Source organism: Mastigoproctus giganteus, chromosome 9, assembly GCF_048544385.1.
Source record: "Mastigoproctus giganteus isolate SK-2022 chromosome 9, ASM4854438v1, whole genome shotgun sequence".
In the NCBI taxonomy this organism is placed as follows: domain Eukaryota; kingdom Metazoa; phylum Arthropoda; class Arachnida; order Uropygi; family Thelyphonidae; genus Mastigoproctus; species Mastigoproctus giganteus.
Genome location: NC_143583.1, coordinates 193419821 through 193436383, shown reverse-complemented (window position 1 = coordinate 193436383; position 16563 = coordinate 193419821). Strand labels below are relative to the sequence as shown.

At 37.2% G+C, this 16563-nt stretch overlaps 1 protein-coding gene across 1 annotated transcript in view; it reads right to left on the bottom strand.

Moving 5' to 3' along the window:
- Positions 1–3050: 3050 nt before the first annotated feature.
- LOC150080987 (small ribosomal subunit protein eS7-like) overlaps positions 3051–16563 on the bottom strand; it is a 66467-nt gene continuing 52954 nt past the window's right edge. Inside the window, exon 6 of the mRNA XM_090381087.1 lies at positions 3051–3174. Within this exon, the coding sequence (XP_090237213.1) occupies positions 3097–3174 (78 nt within the window). The 3' untranslated portion in view covers positions 3051–3096. The remainder of the gene's footprint in view (positions 3175–16563) is intronic.

Genomic DNA, 16563 nt, shown 5'->3' with positions numbered 1-16563 from the left:
TACTATTTAGTGGATCCTGGTAAACTGACAATTTGAAATTTGGACAGTGAGGGAGAGTAAATGGATAGTTCAATTGCCAAAGATGACCACTAAAGTGTGATGTTGCCTTTAAAAAGGTGATATGGACATTTATGTTTTTGATTAATCGCCTGCATCCATCTATTTCTGTAAAAACTCACAAGGCTGGTCCATTAAAGTTCACAATAGTCAAATTGGGAGTGGCAGTTGTCTCACAAAACCATCAGTCCTTTGTGGGCAAAGTGATATTCAACAGAAGGTAAATTAAAACCAGTTAATTATTCCAAAGTTGCATATGAAACTACTTCCAGTGAGGTCTGTGAAAAAATTACTTTAGAGGGAAAATTGAAATTGAATAAGTGTGGCAATATCATAATGAGCATCTTGTGAATCATTTGTCTTTTCTATATGAAGTATGTCATTAATTCTTCTGGGATAGAAGCATGAATCTGTTATTTTGCTTATGTTTCTGTATCAGTTCATTCATTTCAGGGAAAAAAAAATTCTGAATTCATGTTTTAATGATTAGTTCTTGCTCAAATTGGTTAACTAGATCTTTGAGATCAATAGCAGCCATGTTTTTGCATCTTGACAAGTGTGTGTGCAAGTGCATGTTAAACACATAAAGCAAACTGAGGTAACAATATATCATGCCTATAAATTACATACATTTTGATTTGCCTGTGCCAGATGAAAAACTACTGTTTGGGGAGGAAAAAAAATCCCATAAAAATTCCATGTCACTGATAGAATTCAAATCCGAGAATTTCTACCTGGTGCAAAAAGGACATTAATATCCATGCACTACCCGTGAGGGCACATTTAACAAAGACCCACTTGCTATAGATCAATAAGACTGTTAATAGATTACTCTTCATTTACTTGATTCATGGGTTGTTTTGGTATTGAATGAACCACATGTTCAATCAGATATTGAGATGTTGGGTGACAAAAGGAGTCTTTGTTGCAATAGCCTGCATCTGAAGGAATACAGCATAAGGTTTGAAAGTGACAGGTGAGATACATTTTTTAGCTTCTCGGAAAGTTTTGTTCTATACATTTTTACCCATTCTCAATCTTCCAGCCTTCAGAAGATTTAAGAGTATGTTGAATGAGTTTCATTGCAGTTTTGGACATTTCATTTATGATGGACATTGATTATGCTCAGAAGATTCACATCTTGGGAAGGACTGAAATTCCATGATACATTTTTTGGCTTTTGTCATATCTTAGCGAATTAGAAATGTATGGATGTACTCAACAGTTTAAAGCCAGCTTTTACCTAGTTTGGGGAACAAACATTTGCTTGTTTACACTTGGGTGCTATTCATGACATCATTCTGGTTACACACTGGAACAGCACAAATGGGATGGAAACTTTACAAAATCCTTCAAGTATGTACAATTTATGGTTCCAAAATCGGCTGATGCAAAAGTGAAAGGTGGCATATATAAGGTGTGGCAATAGTTCCTCGACTGGTGCAATAAAAAGAACTTGAAGGAGCTCACAAATGGCTTTATTTTTATTCAAAGTAATCACCACCTGATTGAATGCACTTACTAAACCTTTTTAAAAGAATCAACAAAGCCATCCAAAGAGATGCACACTTCTTCTTTGTTCACATCCTGAAATCTTTCCTTTGAGGGCATTTTTGACCTTGGGAAAAAAGTAAGTCCACTGGTGCCAGACTGGGAGAGTAGGGAAGATGATTGAGATGTACAATGTATTTCATCAGAAATGTCTTCACAAGTGCAGAACAGGCAGGGAACTTTTCATGCACAAAAACTAGCTGTTTTTCTCAAAATTATGGCCTCACCCAGAAATGCACTTCAAATATTTGAAACAAATTGTACATAGAATGCGGCATTGCCCCTTTCCCCTTCAGGTTGAAATCCCTTACAAATCACACCATTTGTCAAAAAATATGATCAGCATCATCTTGATCGTGGACACAACTTTTTGGGCCTTGATGATGATGATTTTGAAGTCTGCTCTGATGCTTCATCTCTAAGTTGTACTGAAACACCTAATACTCAGCTTCAGTGACCACAGTCAAGGAAATTAGGATTGTCTTTGTAAGACTGGATGAAGCCAGTCACAATGACACTCTTCGCTGCTTCTGTTCAGCCCTTTTCTCTAAATCTTCTTGCAGAACTTGATGACTCACCTCCTTATTCATATCCAATTCATCAGCCATCATTCTGATGGTCAATGACAATCTCTCTCTTTCTCGTCACATTTTCCAGAACCTTTGCAACTCTGTTCTCATTTTAAGAGGTTGACAGATGCCCACTTCTTTGTCATGAAAAACATCCTCAGATCCGTCTTTGAACCACTTGAACCATTCAAACACGGTAGAATTTAATGTTTCATTAACATAAACACTTAACCTTTCATGTTTCTGTTGCAGAATTCCCAGTTTAAAGCAAAATTTTATATTCGTTCGTTGCTCCATTGCAAAATCGTGACATGGAATATTCACAGTACTAACAAAACTAGTTATCATTTTTAACCTCTCTGCCTACTGGACCTCTGTACCACCATTCATTGAACTACAGAATACCATTTCCATTTATTTTCAAACTTATTGAACATGACTGCAACAGCACCAGTCTGGGAACTTTATTGCCACACACCCCATAGAGTAATGTATTAGCTCCTCAAAGGGAACACTTTTTTTTTTTTTTTTTTAATTTGTTGGGCTGTTTTAAAAAAGACTGCATTAAGGACATGAAGAGTTGGTGTGTAGTATCTGTATATTACATATATCCTATGAATGGTGACAAAGCTGTTCTGTAGAAGAAAATCAGTTTCTGGTAGGGAAACCATGAAGAAAGAACACATCTTGATTCAATGTAGATAAACTCCTTCCACAATGCTAGTTACTAAAACTTGCAGACAATTCAATAAGTTAAGTTCTATGGGTTCATATTTTAATTTAACCATTAATGTTTCTAAATATTTTCAAATAAGTACTTCAGAATTTGTATTTATAATCACTGAATTTATAATTTTCACCTTAACAAAACACTAACACTCATATATCTTTATTTCACGAGTACATTATAACTCTTATTTTAAAATAAAGGTTCTGGAAACTGAAATGTTACTTCCTTTCCAGTTAACTTCTTATATACAGCAGCAAAAATGTCAATCTGTAAAAAATATAATAAAAAGAAATCAAATATATAGTACATTACTGAAGGCAGAACTTTATAATGAAAGAAGTTAATTTCACAAGTGCATTCATGATAATGTTTTTTTTTTTTTTTTAATTCCAAATCACCAATAAAGATATACACCATCAAAACATCTTGTTCTTCCATGATCGTACCCTTCAGTCTTTCATCTACAAATACATGTCATACATCTGAAAGGTCTCAACAAGGAATCGAGTTTGATATTAAACAAAATTAAATAGATTAATTTTTAATTCAAAATTGCATAACTTACATCAAATTAAATGTAGTTCAAGGTTCAGAATGAGAAAGATTTAAGGATTACAATACAGAACACATGAAATTTCCCATGAAGAGTCAGGATATTATCAATGAACTACAGGATCTTTTCTAGTAAGGACAAAAGGATGTCATTATTACTCTTTATAAAATGATGGCAAGATCACATTTGGAATATTGTACTCAGAATTGGAAGCCTCACCTGAAGGACAAAAACCTTATAGAGAAGGTCCCAAGAAGGGCAACTAGATTGGCTGTGAATGTTAAGGGCTGTCTTTACAAGACTCACCTTAGAATATGCAAACTGCAGAATATGAGACTAGACTGTGGGGCCAATTTGATAGGAGTTTAATGTTTTTAAAGGAATAAAAAAGAATGAACAAGGGAGGAATTTTTGAACTGGTAGGTGAAACTAGAACAAGGAGACAAATGTAAAATTTTGGGAAGTAAGAGAGGATCGTGAAGTTCATCTTCAGGAAGCATGTATCAATCACTGGAATAAGCTGTCTCCCAAACAGCCAAGGCAAAGTTCAAGATAGAACTGGATAGTTACTTCTTTTTTAGCAATCGACAAATTGTGATAGACTTAGGGTTTGACTAATTCAAAATATGTTTGCTTCCTTCCTTGCCTCATATACAGAAATTGAAAAATTTCTAAAACGTTTGAAGAAAACAACATTCAAAATCAATTCTCAGACATGCTGCACAATTAATGAAAGTAAAATGGAAAGAGGAAAATGTACATTAGACATAAAATTGTGCAATTCAAAAAATACCTCTCCCAATCAATCAAGGGTGCAATAATCTTTAAACTGTATTTCACAATGCATTAATGTCAATATCACATTTTCTCCCACTGTCCTTCAAACTTTTTTTATTAAGTTATGAGTGATATATGTAAAGTGGGTCTACTTAAAACAACATATAACTATTTTTAGCAATCAACAAATTGTGACAGACTTAGGGCTTGACTAATGCAAAATAAGTTTAATTCCTTCCTTGCATGATATACATAAGTTGACAGAAATTGATAATTTTCTAAAACGTCTGAAGAAAACAACACTCAAAATCAATTCTCAGAAAAGCTGCACAATTAATGAAAGTAAAACGGAGAGAGGAAAATGTACATTAGACATTTTACAAAAAATGTAAGAAAGTTAGGGCCATAACTGTGTACTGCAACCTCTGCTTTTACCTGCTAAAAAAAAAAAAAAAAGAGTCGGAATAACCTTTTTCCCTTTAATATGCCTTCATAACCTGAATATGACTGGAGTGGAATCTCCCTACCACTGAAAAATTACATACTAATATGTGAAATGTAACAATACGTTGTATCTACTGTACTATATTTCTGAATAAATGTGATATTTCTTATAAATAATGTCTTCAATGATACTCTCTGGAAAAAATTCATTTTTATTTTTGCAGTACACATATTTCACATTTATTTATTTATCACTGATTTTAAAGTCATTATTTAAGTAAAAGCAGTAATTTACTATTTCTAATACTGCATTTCAAAAGTACAGCCAAATTTATTTGAACAAATAATGATTCCTTTGAAATAATTTTCATATTCATTAGCACAAAATTTTGAAACAGCAAAATGATTATTTGTGAACCCCACTACCAAAGATCATTGTAATAGGATTTTACTTTACTAAGATACCTTGTTCTCTGTGCTATATATATATATATATATATATAACAAGTAGGCCATCTTTTGCCAGAATAAGGGCAGTCACATGGCGAGGCATTGAGTCCACTAGTTCACGAAAACGTTCACGGGTATTTCCAACCATGCCTGCTGTCCATAATTCCATTGCATTCCTGGGTGGAGGATCCAAAGCTCAAATGGACCTTTCCACAGCATCCCAAAGATGCTCCACAGAGTTCATGCCTGGTGAACTAGGAGGCCATTCCATAGTGGTAAAACCTGCGGAATGCTCTTCAAAAAATGTTGCAGTCACCATGACTCTGTGGGGAGGCACATTGTCTTGCTGGAAGAGTCCATTGACTTCAGGTGCACGATGACCATGATGGAATGCAGGTGGTCTGCAAGGATGGACACATAACCTGGGCCATTCAGAGATGCATCTAGATGTACCAGAGGTCCCAACGTGTGCCAGTTGAACAAGCCCCAGACCATTACCAACCGTCCACCTGACTAAACAGTTCCTTGTTGACATGACAGGTGCATAGCTTCATGCCGTTTCTGCTAGATACACATCCTCCTGTCCGCTCGAAATAACTGGAAATGAGACTCATCAGACCAGAAGACCCGTCTCTAATCATCCAAGGTCCAGTGCCAATGTTCTTTCGCCCAGCTGAGGCATAGAGTCCTGTGTCGTGGTGTTGGCAATGGGACTCTGGTGGGTTGGCAGCTCCCATAACCTATTGCAGCTAATGATCACCTGATGGTCTTGGCTGAGACATTTCTGGCACCTCCCTTGTTGAAGTCGGCAGTGATTTGTGCCACTGTCGTTCTCTGGTTGGCTGAAACAATGCGAGGCAGATGTCAATGGCCATGTTTATTCACCACCTTTCTCGCGCCCACAGCGCTGTCAACAATGAGATGTTATTCTGGAAATGGAGTATTCCCAATACACTCTTGATACTGTCACAATGGGATAGTGCAATTTCTGTATCACCTCCGCGACAGAGTGACCCATGCATCGGGCACCCACTATCATCCCTCTTTCAAAGTCAGTTAACTCACGATGTTTATCCATACTAACCTTGAATTACCATCTACGTGAATGCAGTGTATCTATATACCTGTCAAGCAGTGGGTTCATCCACTAGTGAGAGGGAAGGCAGCGTCGCATTGCCCAGGAACCTGGTATCCCATAAATTCTATCCTCTCAGTGTATCTATATATATGTAGGACTCCAGTCACCTAAGGGTGGATTTGAGTCCGCATTGATAAATTATTTTTGTTAAGTCTGCAAACCATAAAATGTGTATATTTGGAAAACAGTGTGCAAACTTTGACTAAAATCCAGAAGGAAAGCAAACCTTATGTAACACCAGAAAAATAGGGATTTACATATGCAGGTAGAAGTGTGGGTCACACTTGTAGGTAATAGAATCTATTTTGTAGAGACAGGATACATTTGAACAAAGGTGATGCAAGGGTTTTTTGTTGCAAATATCACTGAGTTGTTAATTACTGGAATAAGTTGCCTCCATAGGTGGTTGGCTGACAGCTTTGGGAAATTCAAAGGTCAGCTGTATGTAAGGAGGGAGTCAACTGTTATTTTATATTTTTTATAATTATTATTATTATTATTTTTTTTTTGACTGGTGCAAGGAAGCCTTGGGCTTCCTGACACACTGGTTAATACTAAGGCTCAATTTCCATAAATTGTTCTAGGAAAACCAGAAAAGGTGCAATGCATACGCTTTATAAAGAAGTTTAAATAACATCAGTATAATGGCAAAAAATATACATGTATGCTATCGACACTTTAGCTTGAATTTGTTCAATGGATTTTTATCCTTGTAGGAATAGGTTATTTTTATTTTCTTTTATATTCTGAATCTGTCCAACTTTTTCGTCAGTTTTAGCATAGAATTAGGAAGTTTGCCAAATTCGTTATCAATTACAAGTTATGCAGGTGAAAGTAGTTTTTTTATATATTAAAGAAGGAATAAAACACCTTTAACCTACATGAGATGTAATACCTGTTTATTTTCAATTGGAAATTGTGCGCACATGGTAATCATACATTTCGTGGTATGTTCTTACCACTTCATCAGTGACTGCTGTTGTTGCTACATCACCTTACAAAGAAACAGAATGACCAAAGGTCTGAATTATGTAGTGTGACAAGATTTTCACAATGGAAAAAAAAAATTCTGAAGGAAAATTGGGATATTTCTGGGACTTGACTATAAAAACCAGGATGATATAATTTTTACTTCCCTGGCTCTTCTTGGGCATCCTAACATCAGCAAAGTTAATATTAGTATAAAACAGTGAACAAAGATCTAATTCTGTTTCTGCTCCAAGTAAAATTATCACTCATTAAACTGTAGGAACACGCTTTCCATTTTACATAAGAATTATTCTTGCTATTTAGACATTTTGTTGTTTCCATTTATTTCTCAAGGATAGTGAATATACTAATATTTTACTTAGCGGGTCACGAAAGTGCTAAATCTGTTACCAGTTAAAACCCATTCATCAGAAGGAAATAACTTTTTGTATAATACAGTTTGATAGTGAACTCCTATATTCTCAAACATCTTTCTGGTGTTCATACTCGAATGGTATAAACAGAGATATGTGTAAATATTTTTAGTAAAATGTCCTTTATGCCAAAGACAATCTATATGTTTGAGTACAACCAAGAATTATGAGCATGATAACTGATACTTTCTGAAAGGTATAGAATTATGCCTCTCAAGCACCACTATGGTGTTTGATAATACTATGCATAAGCAGGTTAACGGTACAGCCATGGGCTCCCCCATTAGCGCAATTATAGCTAATTTAGCTATGGAGGAGATCGAGGCTAGAATATTTAATGTTAGTGTTCTCCCTATGCATCCCTGGTAAAGATACGTGGATGATATGTTTTCAATTATTCGAAAGGGAAGTGAAGATCAGGTGTTGAATATTTTAAATGGCTTCTCCCCATTCATACAATTTACCTCGGAGGTAGAAGGAGGAGGCGTTTTGCCGTTCCTAGATGTGTTGGTCTGTAGGGAAGACCAACAACTAAAGACTAAGGTCTATAGGAAACCGATGTGTAAAGGTCAATATTCGCACTACAATTCAGCTCAGGCCAGCCATCATAGGAACAGTGTGGTTAGAACACTAGTTGACAGGGCAAAATCACACTGTAGTACCTCCGAGGATAGGAAGATAGGAGTATGAACGTGTCACGATGGATCTTACAAAATGTGGCTACCCTCAGTGGATTATAGAAAAATATATTAAAGGAAATCAGAGGAGAGGCGAATCTTTTACGCCAGTATCCACTGCATACATTCCCTACTATCCCGGTCTAACCAAGCATTTAACTAGAGTACTAAGAAATTATCAGATGCGTTGTGTGCAGCTTCCGGGGCGGAGGCTGCACACAATCGTGTCACAAGTAAAGGACCCCATTCAAAAAGAGAATGCAAGTGGGGTCGTATATAGTATTAGATGTCCGGATTGTGGGGAGTGTTATGTACGGGAAACAAAACGCCGTCTCAAAGATCGTCTGAGGGAGCACACTAAGGCAATAAGAAATGCGGAGTATGGTAAGTCCGCCATGGCCGAGCATTTTTGGGAGAAGCAGCACCAGATCTCCCCAGACGATGCTGTTATCACCGATCGGGCACATAAGTTCTGGGACCACAAGTGGCTCGAGAGTTTGCGGATGTGTTCCACAGTGAACATTAATAGAGATAGAGGAATGCAGATCCATCCTCTTCGAGGCTATTTTCCTCAGAAGGGATGAACGGTTCCATATGATCCACTTCCGGATCCATAACACAAGAGAATGGAACACGTGGGAACGAAACACGTAATGAGTACCGTGAACCTGCTGGTATTTAAAGATGCACCGCAGAACAAAGAAAATACCGCTGAAGAAGGCAGGAGCCTTCGAAAGCTATGGTTTTATCGCTTTTAATTTAGTATATTTTAATGTATATATATATATATATATAAATATTTAAAATATACATTAAAATATACTTAACCCAGTATATTTTAATGTATATTTTATATATTTTAGTTGTAAAGTTAAATATAATTTATTGTAAATACAGGCAAATATAATTTATTATAAATATATAGTTATCAAGATTCCAGTTTTCGTTTTCGTTGTGTTTTATTTCTACATAAGGTTGGTGGAAAAGATTTAAAACTACAATAGGATTTATACTGTTTTTATGTATTTTTATATAAAAATAACCTGTTTTTGTAAAACTGAGAAATATACAAAATAAACCAGAAGCACCTCCGCCAATATTATTATTATTATTTTGTTAAATTCTGACAAGATGGGGCAAATTTCAAGTAACTTGTCAATTTTCCATTAAAAATGAAGTTCACATTTCTTACTAGCAGTAAAACATCAGGGAACTCTTCTTAAAATGCAGGTTGGTGCAATTTATTGAATGTTTGTGTGCAGAGTTACAGAGATCATAATTATAATGTTCAAGACAATTGTGAGAACCCAAAAAAAATACCCAAAAAACAAGAAACAAAAAAAAAAAAAAAAAAAAAGAGAAAGACACTGAGCTTCTTGAAGCAGTCTGAAAAAGGGCACCCGTCGTATGAGAAAAAACTGAATATTTAGACTAAGAGTTTGGCAATCAGGCATGATTGAGTTCTATACAGTTCCAAGAAGAAATAGCAAAATGAAGAGAAATCGTCAGTTATAAATGATTCCAGAACTATGTGCCATGAATTAAAATTACAGGGAAAGAGATTTGGACTGGATTGCAGAAAATTTTATTTTAGCCAGTGAATTGTTCATTACTGAAATAAACTGCCTCCCCATGGTATCAGTTGAGGCTGATGACATGGGATTTTCAAATGGATAGTTACTACAACAGTGAAACAATAAATAGTTTATTTTCTATATATTTTTTTATTATTATGTATACATTTTTTTATGTTTACAGTAAACTCTGTAAAACCTGGGACTTTACAACCCAGAATTCTTTAAAATTAGGGCATATTTTACAATCTTGAAAGATTAGGAAAGCAATGTGCACTCATACTAATGATCGCCTTTGTATTTAATTCATGCAAAAGAAGAGTGACATTTCTTTCTTTCTTCATAAGATACTTGGAGGACTATCTTTTCCTTAATCTGCTTTTGCAGCCAACAAGATTTAAACTTTGTGGTAATGCAACAATAGTCTAATTCTCACAAAAAAAACTTGCCTTGGCAGCATGTCAGTCTGGTAATTTTGCACTACTTTCAAACAGGTGGCCTCACTAAAAGTTTAATCAACCATTTGTTCAAAAGATGAGATGGCTATGACATCCTATTTTAGAACTGATCCTTTATTACACAGCAGGTTGTGTCTAGTGGCAACACTAAGACAAAACAGTTGTAAAGAAGCTATTCAATGTGAGCAGCCATGTAGTATACAAAATCAGTTTTCAAAGCTGTAACATGGCTAAAGCTAATCTGTTGAAAGGAGTTCAATACCAGGGGCAACTTATTATAAAGGCAAGTTTCTTATGCTTAATTAAGAATTAAGACTATTGCATTATGCATGAAATTTAAATCCTGCTGTCTACAAAAACACAAGAAAGTACAAGATAACCATGTTATATGGATGTTTTAAATGTTTACAGATGCTAATAAGTTTAGCTGTTCATTGACTTCGAGGGCACTTTCGACTCACTAGGGTGGGAAGCACCCTCAGGTCATTGCGTGACTAACTGTGACAACTACATTTGTCGAGTGATCAGATCTTACTTCCATGATAAATTATTAACGTCTGGGCAGGGCACTTAACTATTCCTCAATTATTTCCAGAGAATGCCCCCAAGGGTCAGTCTTGGGGCCTCTCCTATGGAACACAGTGCTGGACCAGTGGCTGGTCAAAGATCACGAGGACACCTCAAAATAGCTTATGCCGACAATCTGGTTATTGGAATGGAAAGGCGGTCAAGGAGGGTAATTGAAGAGCAAATCTAACCCATCCTGGACAATCTTTGGCTCGGACACAAGTGAATAAACTAAAAATCTCTACCAGCAAGACAAATTTTATGATTTTTCGAACTCGTTTGGCCTACAACGGACCTCCAAAAGTTCTAATAAACAACTCTCAAATTCCCTATGCGTCAAGCAACAAATATTTAGGTGTAACACTGGATGACAGATTATCATTCTTGCAGCATGCATCAAAACTGTTAGAAAAAATCAGCAACTTCATTTACTCCATGGTCAGAATCTCTAAAAAAGAATGGAGGTTGACAAAGAAAACCCTTTCACTATACTATAAGACAATATTCTTACCGATCGTGTCTTATGCCGCCAGTGCATGGTTCAGAAATGTTATCAAAGTGAAAATACATACCAAACTGATATCTTTACAATGCTCTGTTCTTTTGGCTATCAACTATGCTCCTAGAACAGTATCTAATAATGCTTTACAGGTGTTAGGGGGTATGATGCCCCTTGTTATCACACAACTTTGATACAAATTATTTTGTATCAAAGATTCAAGTTTCCCTGTGGTTTTCACCCTCTATGACTGCATCTTATTTACTCACAGGTCATGGTTCACTCCGTTCTAAGCTCTTCGAAAGAGGACTGAAATCTGATCCTTATTGCACCTGCAGAGGCTTAGAGAAGTGGGATTACGTACTTTTCCATTGCCTATTATACTCACAGGCCAGATTGGCCCTACTTCACTGCAGTTCCAGATCTCACGGAGGCGAATGTAAACATACTTGTGGAAATTAAAACTAATTTCAAGGCACTACATATTTTCTCCACCTTGGCTTTCAAGAAGAGAATTGAGCTGAGAGCTCAAACTACTAGACAATTTATTTAATAGATCTTGAAAATCTAGAGTAATAGATGGAAATCAGCTTTGGGACATAGATGCCACACTTACAAGAAGATAAGAAAATGAGTATTTGGAAATGAAGATGTTGACAGTGACACAAACTCAGTATATTTTCCAACATAGGATATTTAATTAAAAACTCATATTCTTCAGACTGTTTTTTGAAAATTAAGACTTCTGGTTTATAATAAATTCTGATACTTCACCTAACCTAGAACCACAGTATAAAACAACGGGTGTGATTTCTAGATCTGATGTGACTAGGACTCTATTCAGTGATTTCTTGGACATGGACTTCAGGCAAAATGCATTCAACGGTTCTGTATACTATCAACATTGCTGTTTTAGAAAAAACTGGAGACACAAACGAACTTTCTGCCTTTTTTTTTTTTTTTTTTAATATTACCTATTGAACACATTTTTTTTTTAATATTACCTATTGAAGTGATAAAGCCCAAGAAACCTATAGGGAAACAGAAATCCAAAGAAGAAAAAATTAGTCAAGAAACACTTGTCATGATGAACCAAAGACGACAAATGAAGAGCAAGAAAAACACTGACAGGGAGAAAATTGAGTATACTGAGTTATGCAAAGCCATTAGAAAGAGACTCAGAGAGGACATAAGAAGATTTAACACAAGAAAAGTAGAACAAGCATTAAGGGAAAACAAAGGATTTAAATCAGCAGCCAGAAGCAGTAATACAGAAAGACAAATGATACTGAAACTGAAGAATAGCGATGGTGTACTTATAAACAGCAGAGAAGGCATAATTCAAATAGCAGAAGACTACTATAGAGAATTATACAAGGAGCGAGGGAATGATACCAGCAGTGGGGAAGATGGATTGCAAAGTAGCAACACATACGACATACCCGATATTCTTCCCGATGAGGTAGAACATGCATTGAAGAAAATGAAGAATCGGAAAGCCCCGGGGGAAGATGAAGTTACTGTAGAGTTGTTAAAATTGGGAGGAAGAGACATAACACAAAAACTGGCAAGGCTCTTCACAAAGTGCATTAGAAAAGGTGTGATGCCTAAGCAGTGGAATAATGCAATCATAGTTTTGCTGCATAAGCAAGGAGATAAATCAGAAATTGGAAATTATAGACCAATTAGCTTGTTATCCCATATCTACAAGTTGTTCACAAGGGTCATTACTAACAGATTAGAAAGAATACTTGATGAGAATCAACCGAAAGAGCAAGCTGGCTTTAGGACAGGATTCTCAACTATGGATCACCTTCACGTAATATCACTGCTAATGGAGAAAGCAAATGAATATAAAACACCATTATGCCTGGCATTTGTGGATTATGAAAAGGCATTTGACTCCATACAGCATAAGGCAATGTTTCGGGCACTGGAAAGACAAGGCATAGATACTCCATATATTATGATTTTGAAGAAAATATATGAGTTGTTTTTTTTGTTATTGTTTGGTTTTTAGGAGCATTAGCAACTAAGGCCATATTGCTCCGAGGATATGCGGTGGTCATTCCTCTGACCTTTCCGCATCCTCCGTATTTGGTGGTTACGGGCTTGAACCCCAGTCTAATCAAGAAGCGTGTGCTATGCACTGCCGCTCCTGCCCACCTGGCTACGGAGGCGCCTAAGAAAATATATGAGAGTGCTACATCCTTTATTAGACTAGACAAAGACAGTAGCAAATTTAAAATCGAGAAAGGAGTTCGACAAGGAGACACAATATCTCCAAAGCTGTTTACTGCTGCCCTTGAGGAAGCTTTCAGAAGATTAGACTGGTCGCAGAAAGGAATCAATGTGAACGAAGAGTACCTAAACCATTTACGATTTGCAGATGACATTGTGGTCATAAGCCACGATCCCAAAGAATTAGAGGAAAATCTTAATCAGTTATGCACAGTTAGTAAGGATTTTGGACTAAAAATGAATATGGCTAAAACAAAAGTAATGATGAACAAGTATGCCACGGAAAGGGAAATAATGATTGAAGGAGCAGTAATTGAAAAGGTGAAGTCATATACTTATCTGGGACAAGTTATTAGCTGTAATAATGATAAATGGCTGGAAGTCAAGAGAAGAATAAATTTTGGATGGATAGCATTCAGGAAATATAGTCACATACTGAAGAGCAATATCCCAGTTTGTCTGAAACGTAAAATAATGAATCAATGTATACTCCCCACCATGACTTATGGAAGTGAAACTTGGGCACTCACCAAAAGAATGGAAGAGAAGCTAAGAACTACACAGCGAAGAATGGAACGAATTATATTGGGAATCAGACTGTTAGATAAGAAGAGAAACACATGGATTAGGCAGCAAACTCAAGTAAAGGACATTCTTATCAAAACTAAAGAACTAAAATGGTCTTGGGCAGGACACATAGCTCGAAGACATGATGACAGATGGACTAAGAAAATAACAGAATGGTACCCAAGAGGAGCTAGAAGAAAACCTGGAAGACAAAGGCGGAGATGGATAGATGAAATTCATGAGTTTTTGAGTAGTAAATGGATGGCCAGTGCTCAAAACAGAAGGAACTGGAAAGTTGCTGGAGAGGCCTTCATCCTGCAGTGGATTGAAAATGGCTGATGATGATTGAACACATCTGAATCACTTTGGAGACTGAAGCAAGCATGTACTAATTACAATTACACTACAGCTATGATTTTGTGTAAGTACATGGTCTGAGGTTAGGACTTGTAAAGAATCCTTAAGTTTGGGAGAAGATATTAAACGTAAGATGCTATGTTGGTTGCTGTTGTGTTTGCCTGAGATGGTCCTTGGCAAAAACTAAATGTTTATATTGTAAATAGTGCATATAATGTAATGTTAAAAGCTATACTGGTTTTGGTGCTACTCCTGGCTTTGTTTGGACTCGGCACTATTATGAGTAAACTTAATAAGTATTTAAGTAAAAAGTGTAAAATGTTCATTGTCTAATGGCCCCAGGGGTTTCCCCCCATCTCCACGCTGTGTACTGTTTGTGAAACACAGAACAAAGTGAAGGCCAGAGATTTAAAAAGTCTAAGGTATATATATATGTTGTGTGGTGTAGTGCTGTGCTGTTCCTCTGACCTTTTAGTCACTGGGCCCTTAGTGGAACCCCACCCCCCCTCATTGCCCACACTTTGCCCCGCCGAGAAGGCAGGTCAGGCATAGAGGGATCACATTAGAAGTAAATACTCTGGCAGGCCCTGCTACCTAATTTCCTAAGATTTCAGTGGCAAGGGCCTATATATATATATATATATAAAAATGTATATATTCAGTTAGAGTAGGGGTGAAGACTGAAGAAGGGGGGAACAGATAGAAGTATCGGAATGATAGGGAAGGCAACCCCAGAAAAGGGGAGTGGCAAGGAGGGGTAGGAGACAGAAACCTATCTGTCTCCTGGGGGTTTAAAGTGAACTGAGTTAGGGCACCCGATTCAGAATGCCAGTTGACATCTAGTGGCATGCTGGTGGTGTTGTCAGTCCGTGCGGTTGAAGTGTTCATTTAGAAGATTGGGTTATTGGTCACATCCGTGAGAGTCAAGTCCAGTAGTATATGAACCTTTTGTCGTAGGTTGTCTCTCTCTTCACAGATTTTGGAACATTTTGATGGGGGTTCCTGGACTAGTTCTTCACTTGGTAGTTGTCTTTGGTAGGTGACATCTTTGGAGCATCAATGATGGTAATGCTGAACAAGTTTTCCTGCCTTGTTCCAGTACCATCAGGGTCACAGGGTTCAATTAGTTGAGAGTTGTTCTTGTTATTTGGTTTTTAGGAGCATTATCAACTAAGGCCATATTGCTCCGGGGATATGCGGTGGTCATTCCCTGACCTTTCCACATCCTCCGTATTTGGTGGGCATGGGCTCGAACCCCGGTCTAATCAAGAAGCGTGTGCTACGCCCTGGTGCTCCTGTCCACCTGGCTACGGAGGCGCCATTAGTTGAGAGGGTTATCACGTTGCTGTGATTAATCGTCTTCTCCTCAAGAAATGCTGCTGTGCATAGTTGGTGAGAGCTTAATACTCTTCCTTAGTATCCCGTAAGTGGTTTTCTTTGCCTTTTGGTATATAACTCAGCTTTGTGATGAGTTGGCAGGAGGCAATCGTAGAGGGAGAAACTGAGGGAGAAACTGGGATCACCTCATGCATGAGGTGATCCCAGTTCTCAGTTTCTCCACAGGAGAACACTGGATCCTCCTCTAGGCCAAAGGTTGTTAGTTTCGCCTTTATTGCACCATGACCAGTAAGCAAATATATGGCGTATAGGCATGGAGAAAACCATTCGGGGATTTACGTAGTGATAAATGTTAAATTGCTATAATTTAAGCATTGAGTGCCATGTTTACCTAAAAATAGGTAGTGGTACTACTATGGGTAACTATGTCACTAGTTTTTTTTTTTTTTGGTGGCTCCCAGGCCTGGGCAACCCGGGAGTTGAATTGCTGGCACCCACCGGTATTGCACTACCTCTGGTGAGTGTGGGATTTTGTGCACATAAGCACATATAGGATAGTAGACCCAGGCTGAGCTTATCGTGCCTGGGGAAGGGTGCCAGGAGGCAGCTGCCC